Genomic DNA, 27,662 nt, shown 5'->3' with positions numbered 1-27,662 from the left:
TGCATTAAATGCCAAAGTTAAAGGTGAAATCTGAGGCCACAAGAATCTGTTAAGTTCTGATTCTGCAGACCCTAAATGTATTTACCTAATCTCTGCACAGCATAAAAGGCTATGCTTGGTGTTAAGAATTAAGTAAATACACAAATCTTTCCAGGATTAGGATTATCTTTTGTCACTGTTGCTTATTGTCATCACTAATTTCCTCTGACTAATATTCATGTTTAAGAATGGAAAAGTCAAACTATGAAGAAAGTGTTTCTGCTGTCATCTGTGATTACTACTGTAGTCCAATGGGCAGAGTCAACAAAATGCATCTCCTTAAGGCCCGGCCCATGACAGGATAATTTGGTGCAGGCTGAGAAAAACTCCAAGATTATAACCTAATAAGGAATAAATTCTATAGGAATTAGAAGTGTCCATGACATACTTTTAATATCTCTTAATGCTATTTATGATGCTATATTTCTGAATGTGAACAGCCCTGGTTTTCTGCTTTGAATGCAAACTTAAGAAGCACAAGTTTTGATGCCCTAGGATTACAGCTTTAGCATAGGAAATCATACACTTATGTGAGGGTATGGCCATGTATACATGGACATGTCATAAAGCTTTTGAGGACATGCTTTCTTTTCAAGAGCACTGAATTTGCATCCATACAGCATATCTTGTTGGACATTAAGAGTCCACAGGACTTTTTAGAACTTACACCATTTTTTCACCTACTTGGCATGCATGGTGCTGAATTAGGGCTGTCTTCATTATACAGCTGGAAATTACTTTCTATTGTTACTTGACTATCAGCTTCTATACCAAATTCATGGGTAGAAAAAGCTGTAAAATACAGTCCTTCCTATTTGCTTTGTTCATTATTTTATTCTTATATTGCATTCTCTGATATGTTCTAGAAATCCTATGCCTTCTCATAACCATACTTCATTTTTTGCCTCCTTCTGATCCAGGTACTTTCTCCTGTACTTCTATTGGTCAGTGTTTTCAGCTGCAGTGAGAGTTTATTCTATTATTTTAGTACCTTGTGTTCCTATGGAAGTCATGTTCTACAGCATTCTGTTGTGTAATTTTTTCCTTTGTGAAACCTTATACTCAGGTATAATACAACTATCCTTTTTTTGAGGGGAGGATCAATTTTGACTTGCTAGAGGACATATATAACTAAATGCTTCAGGAACATGGGAAAACAAAGAGAAAAATATTAGAGATTCATAAACCTCTAAAAAACTTGCTCCCACTTGTTGTGGTTTAACCCCAGCTGAAAACTCAGCCTCATGCAGCTACTCACTCTTCCCCCACCTTTCCCTGATGTGATAGGGGAGAGATTCAGAGGGTAAAAGGGAGAAAACTCATGGGCTGAGATAAACACAGTTTAATAGGGAAAGCAAAAAGTCATGCATACAAGCAAAGCAAGACAAGGACTTTGATTATTTCCCATGGGCAGACAGGTGTTGAGACCCAGAAAAGCTGGACCTTGTCATGTGTAACAGTGACTTGGGAAGAAGAAAAATGCCATCACCTCAAAAGTTCCCCTCTTCCTTTTTCCACTAGCAATCTATGCTGAGCATGATGTCATATGGTATGGAATATCCCTGTGGTCAGTTGGGGTCAGCGGTCCCAGCTGTGTCCCCTCCCACCTCCTTGTGCATTCCTAGCCCCTTTGTTGGTCGTGAAAGATGAGAAGAAATGGGCCTTGAGGGTCTGTGAACCCTGCTCAGAGGTGACTAAAACATCTCTGAATTATAAACCCTGTATCAGTGCAAATCCAGAAACATACTCACCTAGTAGCTACTGTGAAGAAAATTAACTCTGTTGCAGCCAAAACTATCACATTCTCCACCCCTTATTCCACAGGGTTTAGCTGCTTCTCAGAAGAGCACTATTCTAGGGGAGAAATAGAGGAAAGTTATGGACCTCATCCCACTAATGTAAAGATAGGGACTGAATATGGTGAGTACAAGTAAAATCTCTTCAGCACTAGCTCTTGGCATTTCATTGATCTGGTTCCTTACCCATCCTGCCATTTTTATTATTAATCTCCATATTATTGGGTTTAACTAAAAAGATTTTGTAGTCTACTAAATACTTCAGTGAAGTCCAGAGAGATGATGCTTCTTCTAAGTCTTGTCTATAGAAAAATAATTATCCATAAAATGTACCAGCTCACAAAGCCTGGCACACTATATTTTTGGCAACTATCACCTCTTCAATTTACTTTTGTACCTTCAAGTATTCATCCTTCAAAATATATATGTTCTCAGAACATGGAACTTTAGTAAACTTTAGCCCCAGGTACAATTTTGTCTTAAAAGCCATACATAGAAATATAAATCTCAGGTGGATTTATTAAAGTTTTGTATACTGTGCAATGTGGATTATATTTTGTGCTCCTCAAATACATACCTAGTCAAATACACATCCTGGATGAGCAGAATCTGCTTCTTACTTGTCTTCCTTTTGTTTCTTCAGTTTGGTATTTAAAATTGTCTTAATGTTTCTCTTAATGTTAAAAGGGTGGGAAAAAAAAGGTAGAAAAACGCAGCTTTCCAAATCTAATCTGACACAATACTGTTTTACAGTTGCCTTGTAATTGTTTGAATATTGTCACTACTATTTAATATATAAATGAAGAACTGTATGTAGTTGGGGGATGCAATACTGTGTATTTCACTGAGATATTAATCAGATAACTCAATAAAATGCCTTGTAGAAGATAAGGTTTTGGTTTTGTGGTTTGTTTTTATGGTTTGTTCTTTTTTTCCCCCAGGGCAAGCTTCAGTGTTTGTGGCAGAAGTCTCTATATTGTGGAACAGCAGCTGGTAACAGGCTGTAGGAAAGTGTTGTCTAGTGAGTGGAACATGCCTTAATGCCTGTAAAAAATTATCTAATTTATCTATACTTTGTTGGAAAAGGGAAAAAGGAAGTTAGCCGACACTCCATCAACATATCATCTCCACACCGTATTTTTAAGGGACGGTGTGTATATTTGGATTTATTATCCCGCCCCAGAAGATTACTTGTCTATGACCAAACTACATTTATAGATGATGGGACCGCAGTATCTCCGCTGATCCTGTTTATCCCAACTGCCCCTGGAGAGCACTGTTTGTTCATCTTGTCTCCTTGCTATGGACTTGGCAGTGCTGGATTAACGACTGGATTTGAGAATCTTAGATCTTTTCCAACCTGAACGACTCTACGATTTACCATTGCCAGGAGCGGTGTCTGCCGGAGCCGAGTCCCTCTCGCCGGAGCCCATTCCCAGTTCACACCCGCGAGGGACAGCAGGAGCCAGCGGGCTCTCCCGGCACAAATGGCGCTGCCAGGAAGGGAAACCCCTGCCCCTAGCACCACTGGTGCGCGGACAAGGAGGGCATCGAACAGCCCGAGCAGCAGCCTCAATCCCCCAGACACTCCCCGCCACGGCTGGGGCAGCGGGAAGGGGAGCAGGCTCACCGGGTAGCGCCGGGCACCCGCTGGGAGGGCGCACTGCCAGCGGGACTCCCTGAGGATCGGGCTCCCGGCTGCTCCTCCGGAGCTCGCTCCAATCCCGGCACAGCTCGGACGGCGAACAATGGCCCCCGCCCGCCGCCGGGCTGCCCCGGCCCGCCGCTCGGCAGCCGCCGCTCCCCGCCTCGCCCGCCACAGTCCCTTCAACTTTCCCCGGGCGCTCGCAACAAACGGCCCCCGCCGGGCTGCTGCTGTCCGCACAGCCCCCCGCCCCTCCCGCCAAGTTCCCCTCAAGCACAGCCTGCCCTCGGAGCCTCCAAAATCCCAGCAAACTGCCCGCCCGGGGATCCCCGGCACGGCGCCTGAGAAAAGCCCGCCGCCGCCCCCGCTCCTCTCCCGTTCACACCTCGCACAGCTCCCGCCCTCCTTCGCACGCCCACCCGCGCCCCCCGCCTCCCCACCCGCGGCCCCCGCCTCCCCACCCGCGTTCCCTCTGCCCACCCCGCCCCGGCCAGCGGACGCCCACCCCCGGCCCCTGCCCCTTCCCCAGAGCCGGGCAGAGCCCTCCGCTGCCGCCGGCTCCCAGCCCTGGGGCCGCGCCGACCTCCGCGCGCTGCTTCCCGCCGCCGAGAGAAGCCCCTCCACAAAGGAGCGAGGCAGCAGGAGGCGGGGGATACCCGCACGCCCGGCCGCTCCGTCCGGATGCGGTGAGCCCCCGCCTCGCCTCCGGGGCCGCGTCAGTGCGGGAGGGAAGAAGCGGAGCGGCGGCGGGGGGTCTCCGGTTGCCACCATGGGCTGCTGCACGGGGCGCTGCACGCTGATCTTCCTCTGCTCGCTGCAGCTGGTGAGTGCCGGGGCACGCTTCGGCTTCGCGGGAGGCGGGCAGGGACGGGCTCTCTCTCCCTCGCCCCGGGCACGGCCACCGGGGCGCAGAGCAGCGGTGACCCGGCCGCGGAGCTGTCCGCGCCCGCCGCCCCGACGGCGCTCCCGCCCAGCGCCCCCGCGCCCCGGCTCGTAAGTTTGGCGGTGCGACGAGGCTCGGGGTCAGAGCGGCCCCGTGGCTGCGGGACGGACACGGTCGGCGACCCGGGGCGGATGCCGCGGCGCCCCAGCCCTGGCGGTGTCAGCGCTCCCTGCCTGAGGGAGAGCGGCTCCCCCGCCCTGGTGTCGCTTCGAGGTGTCACTCCCCCTGTGGAATCGAGTGGTTCCAGGCAGGGGTTTCCCCTGTCTGCTCAAAGCAAAGGCGGAGGGGAGGAACGAGGCTGACGGTGCCCCCGTCAGTGCCCGCGGGGCGGCGGTGGGGCCGGACACTGCTGGGCGCTGCCGGCGCGGTGGGAAGATGCGGGGACCGGCATCGCCACCTCTTTCTTTTTCTATTTTTCTTAACCTGTGTAAAAGCGGCGTGTGCCGGCCCTCTCCTGTGACTTTTCTTGGGGTTCCTTTCCTCTGCTTAAGTATTCCTCAGCGTGCAATTGAAACAACAGAACGGCGCTGCTTCTTCTCTTTGTTTAGTGGAGTTGGCATAGTTATTTTAGAGAAAACAGTTGTTGAGATAAATCACCGCCAAACAACACTAATCCTTCATCTGGCTCATTAGCAGGATGATAAAATAATACTCTCCCCTGAACGGTAGTCCCTGGTCCCAAGAGTGTTTTAAAAGATTTTTCTCTTTTCTAGTGACTCAGTTTCATCATGTTGCCACATGATCTCTCTTAAAATGAGCGGTGTTCCTTGTGTGTGTGTGTCTGTAAAGAAGAAAAGTAGGATGCATTTAGTGGGGGGTAGGGGTGGGGGTTGTTTGTTTGTATTCGTAATCCTTTGCGATCTTTCTAGTTTTCTCTTACAAAACTTTGAAAATCGCTTCTGTTTCAGAGGTAATACTCCAGAAGTAATTGTACATATTGCATTTATTTGAAAATCTCCTTTCATTTTCAAGGCTTTGTGCCAGGCTCTTAGCCTGTGTAAACTGGCGTGTCTCCATTGTTTCCAGTGTGAGTCTGGACCTTATTCACATGTGAATAGAGTGATGAGCTTAGTGTGGTGTAAGTAACTCAGCGGCACAACCTAGCCAAAAACCAGAGGAGGCATATGATTTTGTACTCTTAGTGTAAGGAAAGTGTTCTGTATACATTACTGTTATTTTTTGTTTCTTGTTTTGTATCAGTTTTGTGCTAACGACTGCAGCAGAATTGCTCCTGATTTACATCATGCATGTGGGAGGAGAAACAAACCCTATTTCTTCAAATATATCTCTTTGCCAGTTATGAGTATTATAGTAACTGTATTTACTATTCTGTAGAATTACTGGGAGGCTATAAAAATTGATGTAAAGTGTGAATGGCCACCATAATCTGCAGAGAAATGCATAAAAACTCTTTCAGGAAAAGAGTTGTGTTTTATAAAAGACCTATCAGATGATATAACAACTTTCAAAAATTACTTCAATGCATAGTTTTTTCTGCTGTCCTTACCTGCTTTATATTCTTGTTCCACTGTCATATCTATGTCTTTCAGGTGCTAATAAATGTCTGTATGGCAAAATGCTGTCATTTTAATTTATTTTCATTTAAGATTAGAAGTCTTTCTTTATATTCAAGAAGTAATCTAGTAGTTATTATGTCGTGGTTCCAGCCAAGATGGGATTAATTTTTTTTGCAGTAGCCTGGAGGGGACATGGCTAGGAACCTGGAGGCTATTCTATGCTACCTCACATCATTGCCACAGGTGGAGGAAAAGGACTCCCTTCCAGGGAGAATGGTGTCCTTCCATTTTTCTTTTGGGGTATGGTTTGGGGTAGTGTGGCACCAGTCCCAAGTTGGAGAGAGCAGTGAGAGAGGCCCTGGTTCCAAGCCAAGGGGAGCACGACTGCGGTCTGGTGGGGCTGGGATGAGCATTTTGCATGCGAATCACTCTTTCTTTAGCATGCTTTTGTCATTAACACTGTTGCTGTTACTGTTCCTTTTCTTATCTCATTGCTGTTTCCAGTAATTGTTCTTATCTCTACCCATGGTCTTTGCTTTTTGGGCCTCTTATACTCCTTTCAAGGCACTGCAGGAGGAAAGGAGAGGGGGAGAGGGAGGTGCAAGTGGCAGCATGATCTAGAGAGTCTCAGCTGGAGAATGAAATTGGGGAGTATCATTCCTAAGCCCATGAATTTAAGGCTCAGATGCTGTCCATGGTCTCAGTGGTTGCAGTGTTCAGTTTACACATGTAGAAGTTAACACCACAGAGAGTTTAAATCTTTTTCTAATATCTTAGAGATCATAAATATAAAACTTATGCAGCAAAACTGCATCCCTGGACATTACTCTCATTAAGTGAGATTTATTTTACTTTGCATCCCCTATGGAGGGGTGAAAGAGATATTAGTGATTGTAGACAATATTTAGATTAAATGTTGCAAAATCCAAGCATTTGTACTGTACTTGTAGAATTTCAGAAGTACTGATGATTTATACAACTTCAGAAAAAAACTTTGAAAACAGATGGGCACGTATTTAAAAAAAAGAAGTTGTTTATGTTAGTCATGTTTTGCTCATGTCAGAGAAGGGCCTGGGAACAGCTCACACTTATCCTTAGGATTAACCTTTAGATATTACCTGAGAAAGAAGTTTCTAATTGAATACAACTGGTAAAACCTTTTATAGCATGCATATACTACGTAGATTCTCTTCTGTGTAAGATGGAAAGTAAAAAAGTCAAATCCCTGGAGACATGTTCATAAACAAGATTTGCTTGCTCTAAAGATGAGTGTATCGTTCAGTGTCCTCAAAGCACAGTTCCTTGATTCTTTAAAACTTTTGCCTTTAACGTTTGCCTTCTTTATCCCAGCAATGTATAAACAAACAGCCAAGGCAAAAGTGAAGAGGAAAACAGTTATTGCATTACTGTGAATAAAATACCCTTTCTCTAATGTTAACCCATTAAGTGTATTAACTGCAAGAAGATTTGCTTGTAATTTTCAGTCCTGTTTGTTGGGGGATTTTGACATCAAATGGCAATAATAGTGATTTTCAGTTATGCTTTAATCCACGAAAGTGGAGTTTTTCTGCTGACATCTTTTACTTTTTTTATAATGAATGCATTTAAGTGTTTCATTCAGTAATCCTAAGGACAGTCTGTAATTAGTCTCCTATCATTTAATAGTAACTTCATTTGTAAATGGAATCCATGTCATTATGTGTAATGCAGAATTCTGGAAAAAATCATTGAGATGGAAATGTAGGTGGCACAAGTTCAGGAAAAGCTGTTCATCACTTTCAGGGTTTCATTGAACTCCTTCATGTGGATTTTGCTTCTGAAAACCAAGGAAATTTTGTGCAAGAAGAACACAAACTTATCTTGCCCCCTTGCCACTCCTTGATCTTTCCCTGTTTTGCTCTTCCTGACTGAAGCGTTGTCATATGCCATTGCCAAAGGTGTCTGAGCAAAAAACAATGAAGTGTATGTGTATCTTTTTGTGCATAAATATGTCATTAAGATTATTAGGAGCTATGTATACATTGGGAAAATATATCATAAGGACGTATGAATCCTTTGGATTACAGCCATAATTCTTACTGATGCCATTAGAAGTCTGAGACATTGGCCTTGTCTGTACCAGAAAATTAGACCAGCTGGCAAAGATTGTGCCTGTGCTATTGCAGATACCATGCCATAAAACACTGAAAGATGAAAATGTTTGGAAAAAAAAAAAAAAAAATTCAAAAAATATTAAATTCTGGAAGGGGTGAATTGACAATGAACTGCAGCAAGATTTAGCTGTGTGAATCCAATTTGTGTTAATAAATGTCGCACAGTGAAAAACTTCCTGCTGCTTTGAAAATGTGTTTCTGAGAAACTACCTTAGCAGGATAATGTTGTTTCAACATTTAGAGTAAGTGGAAGTTTTTGGGACCTAGAAGTGTACAGATAAACAAACACAAAGAACTCTAAATACAGGGATGGTGAATGAGATTTTCAAAGTGGTGAAGGGATGGTTGATGAAAAGTGTGTGACTAAGTCCCTTCATGGCTTTGACAGTCTCATTTCATGTGTTTGTCCTTGGGCTCCTCTGCAGTGTGTTCATTCTGTAGGTCCTGATTTAGAAGTGTATGGTTTATCCAGTTATAGCTAGTGTAAAATAGGCTGTTCCCTACTTAACCTGTTACTTTCCAAATAATTAAAGCGTCAGCCGGCCACACTGAAAAATTATTCCAGTGAGAACACAATTTCTATGTACTAATGTTTTGACTAGTGTGTGTTTGGGAAGTGCGATTGGTCATTTTAACAGCCTAATCCCTTTCAATATTCAGAAGATTTATGATTGCCATTAGCATTAATTATAATGACATATGTAAATCCTTACATTTGGAGATGAGACTGTATCCATTAGAATGAACAATACTGTTTCATCATTTGTTACTGGACATCATGGAATTTCAGCAGTTATGTTGGGAAGTGATATATGCATACATCATGCATAGATTTTTGTCTCATTTTTAAATACTTTATAGAGCTGGGCTCTATAAACCCAAAGTCAATGACTTTGACTCTTGATGCTTGTATGTTAGAACTGACAGACACCAGTTATTCAGTTAACAGCTCAGGGATTCAAGGGAATTGATAAATTTGAGAAAGTAAAATCTTCGAACCAATAAATTGCTGCACTTTTAATGTTGATTAAAGAATTACCAGCCCATTGATCTGGAGATGAAGCATCTGTCCACTGATGAAAGAGGAGGAAGTTGAGGGAGTGCCTATTGTACTAGCAAGGATGGAGAAAGCTTGGGGTTTTAGCCCTGAACAATGCCCTGGTTGCAGGATGTTGCACTTTCTGTTACAACAGCTGAGGTGGGAATGGTGTTTTCTTCTGATAACACAAATGACATTCCCAAAACATGTAATCACTGCTGGTGGCTGTGCCTAAGAGGCTGACACGCTTGTAATGTGGGTTTATAGTTTATATATTTGACCTTAGCATTGGAAGTAATACTCTGCATCCAGTAGAACTACTTGAGTTAAAAATTCACAATCCAAAAATATATAATATTATATACTGTTTAGGAACTCTCTCATCAGGAGCAAGAGAGTAAAAACTAACCCTGTTTTCTGCTTTGAATTTTTTAATTTATTTTTCAAAATTGTTGGGAGTTACCTATTAGTAAAATGCACATTCTGAGCTCATCAGTACTGTAGGATTTAACATCTCTGTGCACCAGAAATTCAACTTCAGAAGTGAAATCCCCTCCTGCTGAAGCTGCATGTCAGACCTCTGCTGTTCAGTGTTCCAAAGTGAGAAATTCAAAACTTGAGGAAACATGAACTTTCAGAGTCCTCTGAAATTTCTGAACTGGGTACATTTCTGAAAGGAATCATTCAGCTCTTGTTCAGTTTTTGGCTTCATCCACCACAGCAGACTATTTTTCTGCAATTCCTGGTTGCTCTATGACTGAGGGACAGTTAATTGTCATATAAACATTTAATGAATATATTTATAGTGATGAAGTGAAAGAGTTAAGATTTCAATTATAATAATGACAATTAATACACTGAAACTTGTGATTTATATAGCTGTTTTTCCTGTCTATAAGACCAGAAAATTTTGTAAGAACCTTCAGATATGCTTCTGGTCTGGTTCTGTGTCAAGATCTACTACACTCTACCTAGACCCCATTCTTGGGACTAAGAAACAAATATTGTGGTTTAGAAAGTCATTGGAATTCAATAGAATATTGTTGTATCTAAATGGAATTTGTGTAGGACTTGAAGAACTTGAACACTTTGTAGGTTTTTTTTGGAGATCATATTGGGATTGATTGCACTTGCAGTTGCTTAGGTGGTGTTTAAATATTGCCAATTTTGTGAGGTTTGGAACTCAAAATAAAAACTTGTAAGTCTAGCTAATCTTAGCTCATGTTTTCAGTCTGCATTTTACTTGCATCTTACAGGTATAAAGAGGCCCTTTAGTTTTAAGACCAATTTGGTAAATTGACAAATAAGTAATAAAATTTACCTTAATTTTTCAGGTAAAAGTGTTGCATTTTGCCCCCCCTATGATATGAATTTAGTTGATTAGATGACCAAAGAGAGTCAAACCAGTCACACCAATCATTGACCATGATATTATACAAGAAAAGTGAGTGGAGGTTTCGTACTTCACTTGATAAGAACTGGAGGAAATCAATGTGTTCCATACATGCTAAGATGATCACTTCTCGGATGTGCTCAGTGAAGCTGAGAGGCAAAGGACCCAGGGTGCAACACGGAGGAAGTTCTGATTGAATACTAGAAAAAAAAATCATAGTGGGATTATTGGATCATGTTTTTGAAAAAAGTTTTGGAAACTCAATCCTTGAATAAATTCTAATTGAGCTAAACATAACTCTAAAAAACTTGATCTAACTGAAGTTTATCTGATATCAAATTTGGCCCTGCTATGAATAGAGGTTGTACCAGATGACCTCTAAAGACTCCTTTCAACTTAGGTTATCCTGTGATTTTACCAGAGCATAAGGAATAAGGGTCTTCAATTCTATGTTGGGAAGGTATTTGAAATATACAGTAATTTGAGTTATTTTGAAATAGTTAGTTTCTTAATTTGTTGTGTTTATAATGCAGTGGAAATAGGCTTGATATGGCAATAACAATTCTGTTTCATCTCTTGGTGTCAAACTTCAATGTTTAAGTAAATGAGAAGTACCTGTGATTGCTTGGAGATTTATTATTTCATAAGTAACAATGCTGTGATACAATGCAGTATATCATATCTTTTGAACTCATTAATATTGAAGCAAAATATATTTCATTCAGTCAGTCTTGTAATTAATTGCTAAGCAGTCATTTTGGGGCAAAAAGCCTGTTATTTCTGTCTGTAGAGGGAAATGAACTGCACATTTTTGGTTTTAGATGACTAAAGGAGCAGTAATAAAGTGACTGTGTGGTCCAGGAAACTGATAACATGATACAGGGTTTTTCACCTCTAGGTCACATTTTGAAATTCACTGGAGGTTAGATGAGGGTAGATGTCATTATGAAATGTTTCTGTTAAATGATACTGGTCTTGCTATAGCCTCAGCATAAAAATGTCATCCTAATGTAGAGATTTGTGCTAATTTCCACCTTTTATGTTATATAAGAAGGGTGAAGGTTGGTGGGCATGGTACTGTGAAGACCAAAATGATGGTTTTGCTGAAGTTTCCTTCAGGTCAGTTTATGAGGAGTGCTAGCATGATAGTGCAATGAAGTTTGCACCACTGCCTTAGCTCTTGCTAGATGTGATATATTTGTAAGCTTTATAAGTGACATTAAATGAACATGAAAAGTAAAGTCAATTGCATTGTTTTTGCGTAAACTTTATCACTGGTTAGAAAGAGCATTGCTTACTGCTTTTTATTTAGTACAATTTGTCTTGAAAACAAAATTCGGGCAGTAGCAAATGGAAAGAGTCTCACTTTGAATCTTGAAGCAGCTCTGTTTTGTCCAAGATGAAACAGTTTTCTTCTCATCTCTCATGAGCAGTTAATGCATACTTTCCTAAAGGGTAAGCCAGCAGGGCTTGGATCAGACACTCCTACACTGAGACTTGAAATTCCTTGACACAGCTGTGCCAGCAGCACTGTGAAAGGTTTTAGTGTGTCATGGGCTATTTTATTTTTTTTTTTCTTCTATGTGTGACCAGTGAAATCTTTGTAGTCTTGCTATGGATCTGTGCCTTTGGTAGGTCTGTAAAGGACAGTGGTAACTGGCATTATCACTGTACTCTGATCTCGGGAACATACAGAGATTAAGACCCTGGTAATGAAATGGTAGTAAAAGATTTTATTTTAGACCTTTTACTTTTTACTATACTTCCCTATCATCTTGTCTTTCTTCAAACACAGCCCTATCTTGCATGTAATCTCAACTCAGATGGATTTTTTAATGCTGTGGTGATTTGGGACTTGTTCTTACAAGTTGTTGAATGCCCTACAGCTCTCATTAAAGTTGCTGAAAGTCATTCTTTTACATATAGGCTCTTTAAAATGGTATGTTCAACCAAAGGCAGGAGTGAACCCCTTCTACCTGGTGAATGCCAGTAATACAGTAAAAGAAAAAGGAAAATTTTCTACTTAATACAACAGCCAGTTTCAGCCAGAAAAATATCCCTTACAGAAGTGAATGCCTCAAAGAAATAAAATTGAAAATTTTATGAAATGCAGAAGGAAGATAACTGTAAACCAATTATTTATGTTGAGAGTAAATCTTGAATAATCACATTTGGTTCTTTTTTTTTTTTTTTTTTTTTTTTTTTTGTCAGTTTCATCAGTACAGAAGTTTTGGCTGAGTAAGTATAAATAAAGGGTATATGCTTGACAATGAGCCCAATGGAAGTCTCTGAGGAGTTTTTTTGACACACACCAAAGAAACTACAGATATAGCAAAGGCGAATAATACTTAGGAGATGAAGCATGAGCAGGAAGATCCTTGAAATGCTTTTATAGTTAAGGAGATTATGTGGGAGCATGGGATGAAAAGTATAGAAAGGTGTATTTAGATGAGTGTAAGAAAAGTGGGATGTGGAAGCCCTGTTCATCAGGGAGATGAAAGTTTTCTCTCTGTGTGGGAGGAATTCCTGCCTCAGGTTTCACTGAAAATAAGATCTTAAGGAAAAGATTTTTATTTATCTTTTCTGACATGCTGCTGCTGCTAAGCCAGTTTCTCACTATTCTGATGTAAAGTTACTGTGTTTGTGTCAGACCCTTTGAATAAAAAATGACAGGGGAGCAAAATCATATGATGATGATGATGATGATATTTTCTAGGGAGATTGGAATGACTGGCATGTTTCTCATCCAGCTCTAGTTTTTGCTTTTGGTTGAGCATTGAATACTATGTGTTGTCCTGGAAATGCTGTAACTTCACTGCCCTGTAAGCAGTTTCTGGAATCTCCTGTGAGCAAAGTGCTCTTGGAACTTAGGAGAGTCCAAGTGAAGCTCAGCACAAGCCACAGCAGAAATGAGAAAACTTGTAAATCTGTATTATCCTAGAAAACAAAACCAAACCAAACCAAACCTCCCACAGTAAAACCTCCCCCACTTAAGTGCAAATTCTTAGATGGACTGGAAAGAGCTATTGTCTAAATGTATTTTGGAAACAGGATTCTGTTAAAATGTAGCACATAGAAAAATATTCCTCTGGAAGTTTAGTTTCCACAATCACCAAAATATGGAATTGAAGCTGAAGAATTCTAAAGCTGGAAACTGTAGTGCATTATAGTACAAGAATAACATCAAAACAATATATAATTTTCCTCTTCCAGTGAGCCGTTTATTTTTCCTGCTAAAAGTTTGCTGTATCTTTCTATTGCAGAGTAAGCATGGTGTTTAATTTCTCTAATATGTGTTTGTTTCATGAATTAAGTAGACATCACTAGGGTAAGTATGTTTATATTTTAACTGCTATAGAAGCCTTACTGCTCCTACTGATTGAATAATTTGCATCATAGAGACCTGAAAAGCCTCTGTGTCCTCTAATGCAGATGGAGCTACTCAGAATACTGAAGATAGATGGTCTTCCCATGGAGATCCCCTCAGATTCTTTAATCAGACTATAGTCAGTGAGCTGTACATTTATAAAATACCTGTTTTAGTGTACCCACCAACATGGGCATTCAGGAAGATTAAAAAATGCCCAAATTTGGGAGACATTTTTCTCAATTTTCTCAACTGTTTCCAATTCTTATGTTGATTAGTCACAGCTCTGTGCTCAACCTCATTCTTCTTCTGATAAAACATTTCTGTTCACATCAACAGTAAATCTTGGCTCCAGTGCCTAGCTGTGTAATGATGCACTATTTCCATTTTCATGTTCTTTTTTTTTAATTTTATTTTTTTTTTTGCCAAATTATTTGCTCCCAATTCTCCTTTCAGTTATTTCAGAGCAACATTCGAATTCTGATCTTCACCTGTTTGTCACAGTAAAATTCAGACCCTGTTCCCCAAACCAGTCAAGACTGCAAGACTGTAAAAATTCACTTGTAGCTGTAAATGGGCCCCATACATTGTTCTTATCTGAGTGTTTTGCAGCTATACAACATAAGTTTTCTTTAGTTGTAAAGTTGCCACAGTTATTTGTGGTTCTTCACATGATGTTGGTTGTACAGCATTATGAAAAGCTCTGGTTAGTTGAGAAAAGAAGGGAATGTGAACTGGTGATAACAGATAGATGAACTAGTAGTGTCATTAATTTTATTGCAGTTATTAGAGCACTTGGAATGGGAGTGTTGGAAGGGACTGAAAAAAGATGCTTCCAAGCCTGCATTTACAGTGAAAAATTCAACATATGAATGGCAGTAGCTTATATCCAAACTTCATTCAAATGTCAGAAAAGAGTTTTAAGTACATTGAAATAAATTAGATGCCATGAATGGCTTTAAGTTGTTTATTACTAATGTGTAATTCATTCATAGTGGTTGAAAGTCACTATGAAAGCCACCATGAAAGCCAAAGCTGACTGAGTTGGGCCAGAAGTAACCACAAGGTGCCAAAGTTTATTTAAAGTGAATTATAAAGCCTTTAATTTCTCTGATATGTTTTTTTTCATGAGTTAGACATCACAAAGATAAGTGTGTTTACATTTCAATTGTAACCAGTTACATTTGTTAATCTGCACAACTGTAATCAGTTGAATGCACTGATGACCCTTTCAAAGCATAGCCTGTGCAGCTGAGATGCGATGTGCTGCCTTGCACAGAGGTAATGCAGGCTGTGAAACAGCCTCACCAGGATCATACTGACACCCATCACACAGGTACATGAACCTTATTGCTTATTCTGTTGTGGGACAGATACTAAATCTGCATCCACCCTGATCTGCTGAAATTTTCTACACACCCTGTGTTTTTATAAGAAGTGTGTGTGTGATAGCTGGAGAGAATTATAGCCTGTAGCCTCTTCCGGCCACATTTAACAAACCTGTATCTTCTAGGGGTGGGGAAGAAGGTGACACATTTCATTGCAATTTTTGTATCCATGAAAGGTTCCAGGTTTCAGTGTTTTAAGTCAGTATGTGATACATACTTGCACTGAAAGCTGAGGAAACTGTTTGGGCAGTGCCTTGTGGCCAAAGGAGTGTCCTGGTCAAACCAAGATCTGCCTGAACTGAGATTCTGGTATATTAATTGCAGTTGTATTAATTTAATTAATGTTTGGGCTTTAATTATGTACTTGGTCCTCTTGGCTGTGAAAGTCTTGGCCACATGAATTTCTTAGTTTTCACTGAGATTTCTAGGCTGGACTGTACTTAGCCCACGTGCCAGCCATGCTGGAGAGCTCCAGTACTGCTGGGGCTTCACTGTGTATATTCATCTGTTGAGAAGCTGAACTAAATAAAGCCTCAAGTTAAGGGCTGGGTTTGTCCTTTTAGAGATCATCTGAAGCCCTCTGCAGCTGAGGTTGGTTCTGGAATTGGATGTGTGTCTGAGATACAACCTGCCTCAAGCACTTACAAACCAAAACTGGTAGTGGAGTCAGAAAAAGAAGCATGCAAATGTTTTTCTTTACACTCTACAGAAAGTCTCTGGAGTCGTAGTTCAGGCTGGTTTTATGCTTGGTGCACGATTCTTCATGTTTCCACACACAGTTAGTACTATTCCTTTTTTAAAATGGCCACAAGTGACTGTGATCATATATTTCAATACGCAAGTTTGCTGCATTTGGGTGTGCTCATAATTTGGAGAACACATTTCTTTTTATTTGTGTACTGTTTGCAAAGTGGTTCAGAGGTGCTAAAATATATTGCAAAGACAAAAATCTCTTTTTCAGGAGGAATGTAGTAAGCATAGACTCTCTTCTGGAAAGATTACTTTTAGGAGGTGACAGATTTGACTTGGTCCCTCCACAATTAGCTCTCCTGAAGAACGAGGCAGTGTCTGCTCTGACAGGATGCTTCTTTGGGGATTCTTCCTTGTGTTGTCACCTCTGGCCACAGGCACTTGGAGAAGACAAGAGTCAGCCTCTTAAGGACATTCTGGAGAACAGGAAAATGAACAAGTATCCCCTAAATACACGAACTGGCCATCTGTATGCAGGGAAGGGGCAGTTCTAAGTCAGGGAGAAGTTTTGTTTCTGCTGATTAAAGCACTGTTCAATTTGTACTGAAAGGACTGTGAGTTCATGGTTTTCTTATTACAGTACTTTGTCAACTCATTTGTTCAATCCATTTTTTGGAATTGGCTAAAAAATTACAGGATATTCACTGCAATAGGAAGAAAAAATCCAAATCTCCTGGGTGGCAAACCTTAATTGTTGCATTTTCTCTGAATGACGAAGGCATCGAATCCCAGCTATCTAGGCAGAAGAGTAATTTCCAAGGCAGGCCACTCACATTCAATTCTCTTCCTCTAAAAGTGAAGCAATAAATTATGCTGGTGTTTAAGGAATAATCTCTGTGACTTTAAAGAACATAAACTATCAGTGGCACACCAGTCTGACTGTGCTAAATGCTGAGCGCTTTCTCTATCTGAGCGAGTAACCTCATCTCCCACAGAGCTGCAGGTACTGGCATCCTCACTCAGTGGAATCACTGCTCAGAGGGCTTGAGCTGTAACTGAGGCAGCTGTGCTACTAACTGGGCTTGGTAAGTGCAAGCACTATTAGAGGGTGCCATTAGATGAAGTCACTGAGCTATTAGGAAGCCTGCAAAAATGAGTACCCTCTTCCAATCTGAAAAGTGTTGTGGTTGGGAATATACCCACTGGACATCCTCAAGGGAAGATTTCTTTCACACGTAGTGACTCTAATAGGATTACCAGCCAGCATTTCACCAGCATGAGACTTAGCCTTGTAACGTTTCATGGATCTCTACATTGTACTGAGTAGTGCTGATCATCTATTATTAATATGCTCACATTTTTTGCTAGACTAAAAGTATGTTATTTTCTTATTAAATCTTCCATTACTTTAAGATGCTTTTAAGGTCACCTCTGCTTTCATTCTATTAGTTGCAAACAAAAGGTTTTCAAGTGTCAGAACTTAATATATGCTGGTATCTGAATAAGCAAGTAAATATGTCTGATACATCAAATTCAGAGGCCATTTTCTTATATAATGATGTCTTGAAGCCTCATACACTGTTTTTTATAAAATATTTCCCTCTTTGCTGAGTGCATATTCATACACAATTCTAGTTTTGTATTAGAGATATTGGCTGCATGACAATGTGAGCCTTTCTCCTATAATGGTTATCATTTGTCATGCATAAAGAATTCAGAAATCTCTTAAGTTAGAGAAGTAGTATTGTATTTGCTTACACAAGTTGGTGGAGGTAGTGACATCTTTCTTCAGCTTGGAGATGGCTAGAGGGAAGCCAGTGTGCACATAGGAACTGTGAAGTTAGCAGAGAGATTTAGAGAACTCTCATGGCAGAGAAGTACACCAACAGAATCTCAGTGCTGCGTTAATAACCTGCGGCTAATGGCCAGGGTCATCTGGAATGGTTTTGCCTTTGTTGCATCATGACTGAGGCTCAGCACAGGAGCAGTTTCTCAGTGCTGTGTTGGAAGTTGAATCATTTCTGGAGTTCCCCTGCAAATCTCTTGCTATTTTGATTTCTTTTTTGACACGCATCAAAGAAACTACAGATATAGTAAAGTAGAATAATACTTAGGAGATGAAGCATGAACAGGAAGATCCACTTCTGTTTCCTAAAACTGTACACAGGACCTAGTGTAGAATAAGTTTCCCCCTAATTATTTAACTGATGTAGGCATAATTATAACTGTGCCATCTTTATTATGTTAATTTCCAGATAAATTTTTACTTTACCAGTAATAATCGTAATACAGGCATTGAATTTTACCAATAACCCTTCCTGCTTAGTTAATCTATTTATTTCTGTCCTTCTTGCAAGTTATTTTTTAATCCTTAGGGAGCTTTGAACTATTTTTCAGAGCTATGCTCAAAAGTGAGTTTGTAGCCTTTTTCTGCCACTGCTGCTAGTAGAGCTTGCTTGAGGCCATAGAGAAGTTGGGACAAAGCCAGGGGAAAAAACTCAGGCTCATGTCTTAAGCACAAGATAACCATTCATCTTTTATAAGCCTTTCTTGTCTGATGATTTCAAATTCTCAGAAATGATGACCCGGCAATTGAAGTGTTCATGCTTTTTCATAGCACAAATATAGATTTTTCCTTGGAAATTTTTGCTCATGTCATGCTGGTGTGTTACAAGCAGCAAGGTGTGTGGTGATGGTACAAATGAGGTCAGTATCCCTTGCTTTTTCTGTTAATAGATCATTCAAAACTCACTTTCTGTGGCTTTTTAGCCTCTGTAAATGCTTTAACATCAGTGGAGGTTTGGTCATTTATACTTGCTGAATATCAGTTTTAAAAGATAACAGCTGAATACTTGATTTTAAGTGTTCTTCACATATTTGAAAAAATTGCTTGGATATTAAATGCATATTTAAAAATATTTATTATCTCCATTACCTACAATAAGACACTTTGTAGACCTTGAGATTATAATGGTGTCACTGGTAGTTTCTCATACCATCGCCATGTCTTCTTTAGGGGTTTGTGTCTCTATCCATTCATCTTCATTCATTCTTGTCTTATTTTGGAAAGTGTAGAAGTCCTCACAGTTTTTAGCAGAAGGCTATTGTTACAGGGAAGACTCAGATAGTCTGTAACTTCTGACCTTTCCAGAACATTTTTTTTATATCTCCTTGGAAGTAGCATGGAGGGGTGGTGATAAGGAAGTTGAAAATATTACCAGCATACACACAAGCATGTTCAGGAGATAATATGGCCTTCTTTAATATTGAAGGAAAAAAAAAAACCAACAAACTCAAAAATTATGGGATCCAAAACCTATTGGAAATTAGTGAAATATGTTCACACTGATTTCAGGTTTTGTATTCAGCCATGCACAGTTTTCTTCATATTTTTTTTAAATTTTTTTTTTTGAGGTGTGTTTTCCTTTAATTTTTATTTTTTTCAGATGATTAACTGTGCTTTATTAGAGTTGCTGCAAGAGACAGAATTTAGGCTTCCCCTGCTGTGGTTTATTGAAAATCTTAATCATAACATCGCATTAACAGAATTCTTCACATTTAGCACTTTTACTTGACAGGGTAGAAACTTTATTATGGCTGGAATTATTGTCTAAAGACCTTTCCAGAGGTGTGAGGAGAGACACATCACTAATGCTGTTGTTCACCTTTCAGAAGAAAGGGAGAGCTGTGAGCAAGACCTGTAACTCAGTCCTGGAACCAATATATTCCACAGCATCATGGTAAAATAATGGTAGAAGGTAAGAAAATACAATAAATGGTCACCTTTCTGATAATGTAAGACAAGATTCCTGAAGTACATATAATTTGAGTTCTCTCAAGGAGTGGTAAGAACTGGGGCAGTGGTAATATCACAAAATCACAGAATTGTTTGGGTTGGAAGGGACCTCTGGAGAATATCTCGTCCAACCACCTGCCAAGGCAGGGTCACCTAAGACAGGTGACAGGATCTAGGACAGAACTCATTCAGGTGGATTTTCAATCCCTCCAGAGGGGAAGACTCCGTGACCTCCTTGGGCAGCCTGTATCAACAAGAAAGGCAAGTCCTTGCTTTAAAGATGTTTTCAGATACAGGTGCACTTTTTCACTTATGCAGGCGAAGAAAGTCTTGGTTTAGTTTATTCCCTTTGAAATAAAAGAGAAATATTCTTCCTGAATTTTGTGGCAAAAGGGTTTGTGATTCTGGTTTGAATTGTGCATATTTTCCCCCATTTTCTTTCACTGAAGAATTATTTTTACATGAAAAGTATATATACTATACGGGTTGAACACTGCTCCATCTTTACTTTTCTATGAAAACAATAAATTTCCCAGGGATTAGGGGTCCTTTTACAGGGGTGTTTGATTAAGAATGTATTGTTTGTACAGTTGATTCTGTCTGGAGGCGTATGATCTCTTGCGGCTGCTTTTGACCCTGATTTCAGAAATGGCTGAAAGGAAAAATGCACAGTCTGAATTAAAACCCACAAAGGACTTGCAACAGAAGTCAGAGCTAAAGATCATGTAACGAAAAATTTGTAGTGATACATATTGCTTAGTTTTTTTCTAGCCCTCTTTGTGGGCTGCAGTCTTAGCACTATTGGCATAACTTTGTTACAGGAGCTTTTTTGGTTTAGATGTGACATATGTCAACAGGATTTTCTTTCTTTCTGTAGGCTGTTAGGACACCTCTTTAAATGTACAAACTAGGCTAAGACAGCTCTCATCTATCCACTGATGCAGCCATGTCCCTATCAGGGGCTTGACCATCCTAGAGCAGATAGCTGTGGTGTTAAAGTTTTTGTGTGAGCTAATAGAAGTACAGGGCAGCTATGGCACAATTTTGTGATATAAACTGCTTATGCAAAAGTGAGAAATATATTCAACTGCTATCAATACAAACAAGTGAATGGGAAAGCTGCCTGTGCTGCTATTGCATGCAGAGCTTTGAGGCAGCACTTTTTCCTTTAAAAATAGTGAGTTAACTGGTATGTTTTGAAGAATGAGAGTCTCATTAATGGCAAGCAGAAAATTGTGTGCAACATTTGAACACTGATTATCAGAAAGACCATTTGTTAATTATGAATTAGGCCAAATATGTTTCTTTTATGCATGTATTTTGTTGCTTTAAAAAGTAGTTGTCAAGGGTTCTAATAATGACAGAAAATAAACAGCTGAAAGGATGGGAAGGAGGACAATGGCAGGAGAAAAGAATACGTGTTTGCTTTTGCTTGTGAGAATCTTGTTTCTGTTGCTGTATCATTCCAGCCTTACTCTTTTCAAGTATCAGCTGACCTCTGATAAACATATTGATCCCTGGGGTACTCCTTGTTTCTCAGATTCTAAGATAAAACAAGTAAACCTGCTAGGGTCATCTTCTCTGTTTCTTTGTCTTTGATCTGGAGAGCTTGCAGTTTTTCACAGACTTGATAAAAGGCCCATGTCCCCTGAATATCTGCTGGTGACTTGGAAATGCATTTTCTCAGTCTTGGATTTTATGATAGTTTTCTTCCATATACATATTCTTCTCTAGCTATTTACTGGATGTGCAAGGGTTACCATTCCTTAGACTGTCCAAAGCCATTTACTGAGTGGATATTTTTCATTTTGAATCATATTTAAACACATTTTGTACTGAATTATTCCAGTCAGTATGAGTCTGTGAAAGGCAGGTGCTGCTGACCAACCTGATCTTCTTCTATGAAAAGGTGACCCACCTAGAGGATGGAGAAAAGTCTGTGGATGTTTTTTACCTGGAGTTTATTAAAGATGACACCATTTCCCACAGCATTCTCCTAGAGAGACTGACTACTTGTGGCTTGGAATGTACATTTTTTGCTGGGTAAAAGACTGTCTGGATGGCTGGGTCCGGGGAGTTGTGGTAAATGGAATTAAATCCAGCTGGCAGCCAGTCACAAGTGGTGTTTGTTGCCCAGGGTTCAGTTTGGGTGCCTGACCTGTTTAATATCCTTAACAACTGGCTGTGGCAATTGAAGGTACCATCAGTCAGTTTGCAGATGACACCAAGTTTGGCAGGAGTGTTGATCAGCATGCTAGAGGGTGAGAGGGCTCTGCAGAGGGATCTGGACAGGCTGGATTGCTGGGCTGTGGCTGATATTAAGAGATTTGACAAGGCAGCAAGGCATTATCCTGCCCTTGTGTCACAACAACCCCATCCAATGCTACAGACTGGGAGCAGAGTGACTGGAAAACTGCTCAGAAGAGAAGCACCTGGGAGTGCTGGTCAGCAGCCAGTTGAGCATGAGCCAGTGTGTGACCAGGTGGCCTAGAAGGCCAATGGCATCAAGGTCTGTATCAGCAGTAGTGTGGCCAGCAGGAGCAGGACAGTGATTGTCCCCCTGTGCTCAGCGCTGGTGAGGCTGCACCCAAATCCTGGGGTCAGTTTTGGGCCCCTCAATACAAGAAAGACGTTGAGGAGCTGGAGCGTGTCCAGAGAAGGGCAAAGGAAGGAGCCGGGGAAAGGTCTGGAGCACAAGTCCTATGAGGAGCGGCTGAGGGAGCTGGAGCTGTTTATCCTGGAGAAAAACAGGTCCAAAGGGGACCTAATTGCTCTCTTATGACTAGAAAGAAGGTTGTAGTGAGGTGGAGGTCAGTCTCTTCTCCCAACAAGTGATACTTGAAAAAATATCTACCCTGAATGGGGATTGTCAAGCATTGGAACAGGCTGCCCAGGGAAGTGGTTGAGTCACCATACAAGAAGGTATTTAAAAGATTTGGGACTTAGGGAGATGGTTTAGTGGTGGCCTTGGCAGTTTTACATTGATGATTTGATTTGATGATCTTAAAGAACTTTTCCAACTTGAATGATTTTATGATTCTGTAAGAACTCAAGTTAGAGGAACCAGCAAGAATGAAGCAAGCCATTACTGAGGCCTTGGGGCAGTTATCAGTGTATCTTTCTTTATAAAAAACATATAGTTGTTGAAATCTTATCTTTCTGCTGCTTAAGTTTCCTTACAACTAGAAAATATGTCCCAGTGCCTTGTAAACATGGATTTACCTAGGAATGGTAAGTATCCCCTTCTCTCATAAAAAGCTTTTGGATGCATGACATGGAGATGCTGCTCATTCACACTGCTGCTAGATCTATTGCAGTCCTAGTGCATTTTAATTCTCATTTGCTTCAATGTAAGACAATTATTTCCAGTTCTTTTCTCTTTTAATGTGTGTATTTGGTATATGTGGTAGGATTTTGGTAGCAGGGACACCACAAGGGTGACTTCAGTGAGAAGCTGCCAGAAGTTTCCTCTATGCCTTATAGAGCCAATTCCATCTGGCTCCAAGACGGATCTGTCACTGGCCAAGGCTGCCTCAGTCAGCAACAGTATCTATAGTAACATATTTAGGAAGGGGGAAAAAGTTATTGGGCAGAGGTAATTGCATCCAGGAGCTGGGATATGTGAGAGAAAAAGTTCTGCTTCTCCCTTTCCTACTGTGATTTGACTTGTAGAAAATTTAATTTATTTCACCAAGTCAAGTCTGTTTTGCCCATGACTGCAACTGGTGAGTGAACAAAGGAGTGGTTAAAGTGGATATTGCTAGTGGAAAAACCCTCATATGTGGAGAAAAAAAAAGTGGTTTGAGTGGTAGTTTAGACTTTGATTAATCTTCAGCATTGTGCATTTTTTTTCTTTGTCCTCACCTTAGACTGCTAAATAAATATTTTTGAAATCACACAATATATAATGAATGTCTTCCGTTGGTGGCTTAGTGAATATCCACTGGTAAATTCTCACAGAACTATATTCTAAAGTAATTTTCAGGAGAGAAATCTTCCTCTTGGCTGGAATTTAACTGGGAATGTTGCTGACAATATACTATATTGTCATGAGGGGAAAACATGCTGAGACTTACAGATCTGCTGTAAATTCCTAAAGGAAAATCTTGGCATATAGCATTTTCATAGGTTTTTTTTTTCCATTAATGCCTGGTCCTAATTTTTGAGAAGTTGAGTCACATTTTATTCAGTTTGAAAATCATTTATCCAAAGCTTGGAAATATGCTGGAGGCTCTAGGATATTTTTTCTGTATATTGATTGTAGAATTTTGATATTGCCTTTTTCTTGTTGGTGTTCTTTGAGTGCTCAACACTTACTGGAGTTTCAAAATATGTGTCTAACAAGGGTGTATTTTCAATTACCATCATTATTTTTTGTTTTTAGGGCGTGTTCTGTTCCTTACAAACAAATAAAAAACACCATCATCTTGTAAATGACTTTCAGGTCAGCGTGTCACCCAGCATCCACTCCCTGTGGGCCTACAAAACAAACAGCGATGCCGTTTCAAGGAGTGTCTCAAGCACCAGGTTAAATATACTTGGAACTATGGGTTCTTTGGGATCAAAGGCTCAGGCATGGTTTTGTTGCTTTCCTGGCTGTTGAAACAACAGCCATGAAGTGGTCAAAGCAATAAAGGAGTGCATGTGCTCTTCTTTATCATCCCAGTAATTTAGATCATTCTGCTCAGTCGGTGGAGTTCAAAGAGCCCAGTTTCAGATAACTGACAATTTCTTACTTAATCTCTTATTTTGAACAACATCTGGCACCAAGAGATGGGAACACTGAGGTGCATCCATATCAAGTTCATAATGTTTTCTACCTTCTGTAGATTAGAGTCTATGAACTATATAAGCATATAAGGTATGCAAAATAATGGTAGGTTCTAAATCAGCAAAGGTAAGATGTAAAGATCAAATCTTATAGATTTGTGGAGGGCTACCATTAATACATTGGTTTAAAAAGAGATTACACTATTTGTTACCTATTCCTAGCTATAAAATAAAATACATTCTCTGGGAGAGAGCTCAGTATTGACATTGAGTATTAGTATTGTAAAACCTAGTTCATTGTTCAGCCAGATGTTTTACAGCTAGAAAAGCAGCAGGATTTTTGGGAACTACAGATAACAGATCTCTCAATATTTGTCTTTTTTATCTTCTTTTTAATGTAAACTAAAACTATTGATGCTGTTGCCATACAGAGTGAAACATTACATATTCCTTTACTACATAATGGTGCAATTTTACTTGAAAAAGTTAGAACTAGTAAAGAAACTAAAGGAAAGATTGGGTCTTTCTTATAGGCAAAACCCCTTTCAGTAGGAAATTTTTTAAAGAGAACATTACCTTTATTCAGAAATACTGCTGTGGAGCCTCTCTGAGAGTTGAAACCTGTTGATGTTATTTTCAGCCTTCTCTGTGGTGTCTAGATTAAGGTAACATACTTTTCTCTGTTAACACACGATACGAATCTCTAGTCTTAATGCATAGTGACAGATAACAGTGCAGGTGAAGAGCACCTAAGAGAAGGAAGACAAAGCTGCACAAAAATTTCCAAGAATCACTAAGGAGCACTGTCAAATTAATTTTGTTTGATTTTTATGCAGACTACTTTAAACTGAAAAGTGAAATTTTCACATAATGTGAAAAATTTAATTTATTCACAAGGCTGTCTGTGATACAGCCATTATTACAGAAAAACTTGAGCCATCCCTGAAAAGAATATAAGCACATATACATGTGGAACAGGATAATAGAAGTATTTTTGAAGAATGTCAGTAAAACGAAATAAATTAGTGTGTATTGTGTATGTATGTGTGTTTGTGTGCAAACATAGTTTTTGGTTACTTTCTGCTGCCTACCTCCACATGCGGTTGACTCTTGGGAAGGAATTAATCCTTGAGAAGTTGCTCAGTCAATCCAGAAGAGCAATGGCATGAGGAATTTGAAGGTCTGAACTTGTAGAAAGCCCACCTGTTTTGTTTTCAAATGATTCTAACAGTTAATAGATTTTCATGGAATAGTTTTTATCCAAAACCATTCATTCAACAGTAAAATAAAAGTTTTCCTCTGAAAGAAATGTGAGTTTCAGTTGTCACTGTATTGGTTGCTTTTAATTCTGAGTAGATTCAGAATTTGAAATAAGTATATTGGGAAAATATTCCCATACTGAAGAACAAAGTAGTGTTTTCTTTTGTTTAGATTAACAGGCACAAAATTCAAGAGATTCATATAGCTGACATTAACTGTATATCTGAGCTCTAGCCTACCAATAATTGTGCCTTACCAATTTTATTTGGTTGTTTTTTTGTTTTTTTTTTTAATATAATCCCGTTTTTTAACTGAAAGGGATAAGATGTGACATAAAGTATCAATTCTTGTATCAATCTTATCACAAATTGTCTGGCGACCAGCAGCTACAGGAAAATCACAGTAGGCACCAAAACAGCAGGCAACAGTGTTTTCAAATTTATTGATGGAAATAAAAAATAAGTCGTTGGAATTCTATGTTGTGTGAGATACACTCACATAGTCTTCCTCTTATTTCTGCAAAGGAATTAATCTATAAGTGTATGAAAAAAGATGCTTTCTTTATGTTTGAGCTCATAAACCATTTTTCATACACCTCTTATTTCTTAATGTTTTCTTTAGGAATTGCAAATATTTATTTTTAAGAGGTTTCATAGATTATTCTCTCCTGTATGTGGCTCTCATTCTTTCTGTCTCCTATTGAATGTAATGTGAAGGTCAGACTCTCAGGCTGCAGCAACAAGAGGATGTATTTGAGTCAGTGTTGGATGTAGTTTCTTTTTGATGTGAATGTGATTTGCTAGGTTTCATACATCCCATAAAATAACTCACGACAGCTACATGCTGAAACAGATAGCTTTTCTTCCTACCATAAACCTTTCACTTGACTGTTCTCTCCACTGCCTTTCACTAAACAGAAAATTTGTGTTAACTCTTGTCCAATAGATGTTCAGAAAGCATGTTTAAATGTGGCAGAAACCCATGAAAATATTTTCAGGGATCAGTTGGCTGTAGGTGCTATCTGTGCTGAGATGGAAATGATTTATCTGAAGTTTTGTGCCTTCTGGGGTCAGGACCAGTAACTTTTTCATCATGGGGGAAATGCCTGTACCTACTAGTAGGGTACAGATTTGAGATATGTGATGACAGCAGCTTCCGTCTTCTCATAAAATCTATCCTGACCAAACACTCCTGAGCCCTTTTTTTCCCCTCACCTTGCAGATAGTCCAGTGTTTCCCTCTTCTTTTTTTTTTTTAAATCAAAGGATTGTGTCTCCCTTCTGAAGAGATTTGAAAATGGAGAGTGTTACCATAATTGTCATGTTTCAAAATAACACTGAATACCCTGTGAAAAGAGAAAACGGTTTTGCTTGTTTGCCTACTTATGCGTAGAGGATTGTGTGTATAAAATTAAGCAAAAAAATATTCCTAATTATTTTGAAAACCATTTTCTGTTGCCTTTTGAACCATCAGCTGTGCAGTTGCTAACATGGTTCTAACAGAGCAAAAGTGTTCATGTTGTAAATAATGATGAGCTTTATTAACAATAGAAATGTCACAACAGAATTTATTTTGGCCATACTCTGTATTTTAGTGAAAGTTTGCAGAGCACCAGGTGTGAGAAAATTGCAATATTAGAAGCCTATAAACTAGGAACTATGAATAAGGTCAAAACAAAAGCTGGAAATAGTATGCTGAATACATTTATGAAGCTGAAACTCCTCATAAAATTGCAGACAAATTGTGTTCTCCTTGCTCTATGTGGAGCAGATTCCCAGCATGAATTATCATTTGTGGAAATTGTGGAAGGATAAGGTGTACAAATGCACCATATATCCTTTTTAGTGAGACAAAATTGGAATGAAAT

At 39.7% G+C, this 27,662-nt stretch overlaps 1 protein-coding gene across 2 annotated transcripts in view; it reads left to right on the top strand.

Annotated features, from left to right (window-relative positions):
* The first annotated feature begins 4,094 nt into the window (after positions 1-4,094).
* The window catches only part of NKAIN3 (sodium/potassium transporting ATPase interacting 3), a 334,300-nt gene continuing 310,732 nt past the window's right edge, over positions 4,095-27,662 (top strand). For both annotated transcript variants that reach the window (XM_088058130.1, XM_088058125.1), the window contains exon 1: positions 4,095-4,303. In XM_088058130.1, the coding sequence (XP_087914256.1) occupies positions 4,250-4,303 (54 nt within the window). In that variant the 5' untranslated portion in view covers positions 4,095-4,249. The remainder of the gene's footprint in view (positions 4,304-27,662) is intronic.

Source organism: Pseudopodoces humilis, chromosome 1 (genome assembly GCF_049639895.1).
Source record: "Pseudopodoces humilis isolate 2021_Gansu_Grassland_sample_001 chromosome 1, ASM4963989v1, whole genome shotgun sequence".
Taxonomy (NCBI): domain Eukaryota; kingdom Metazoa; phylum Chordata; class Aves; order Passeriformes; family Paridae; genus Pseudopodoces; species Pseudopodoces humilis.
The sequence above is the reverse complement of the archived record's forward strand: the minus strand, read 5'-3'. Positions and strand labels throughout refer to the sequence as shown.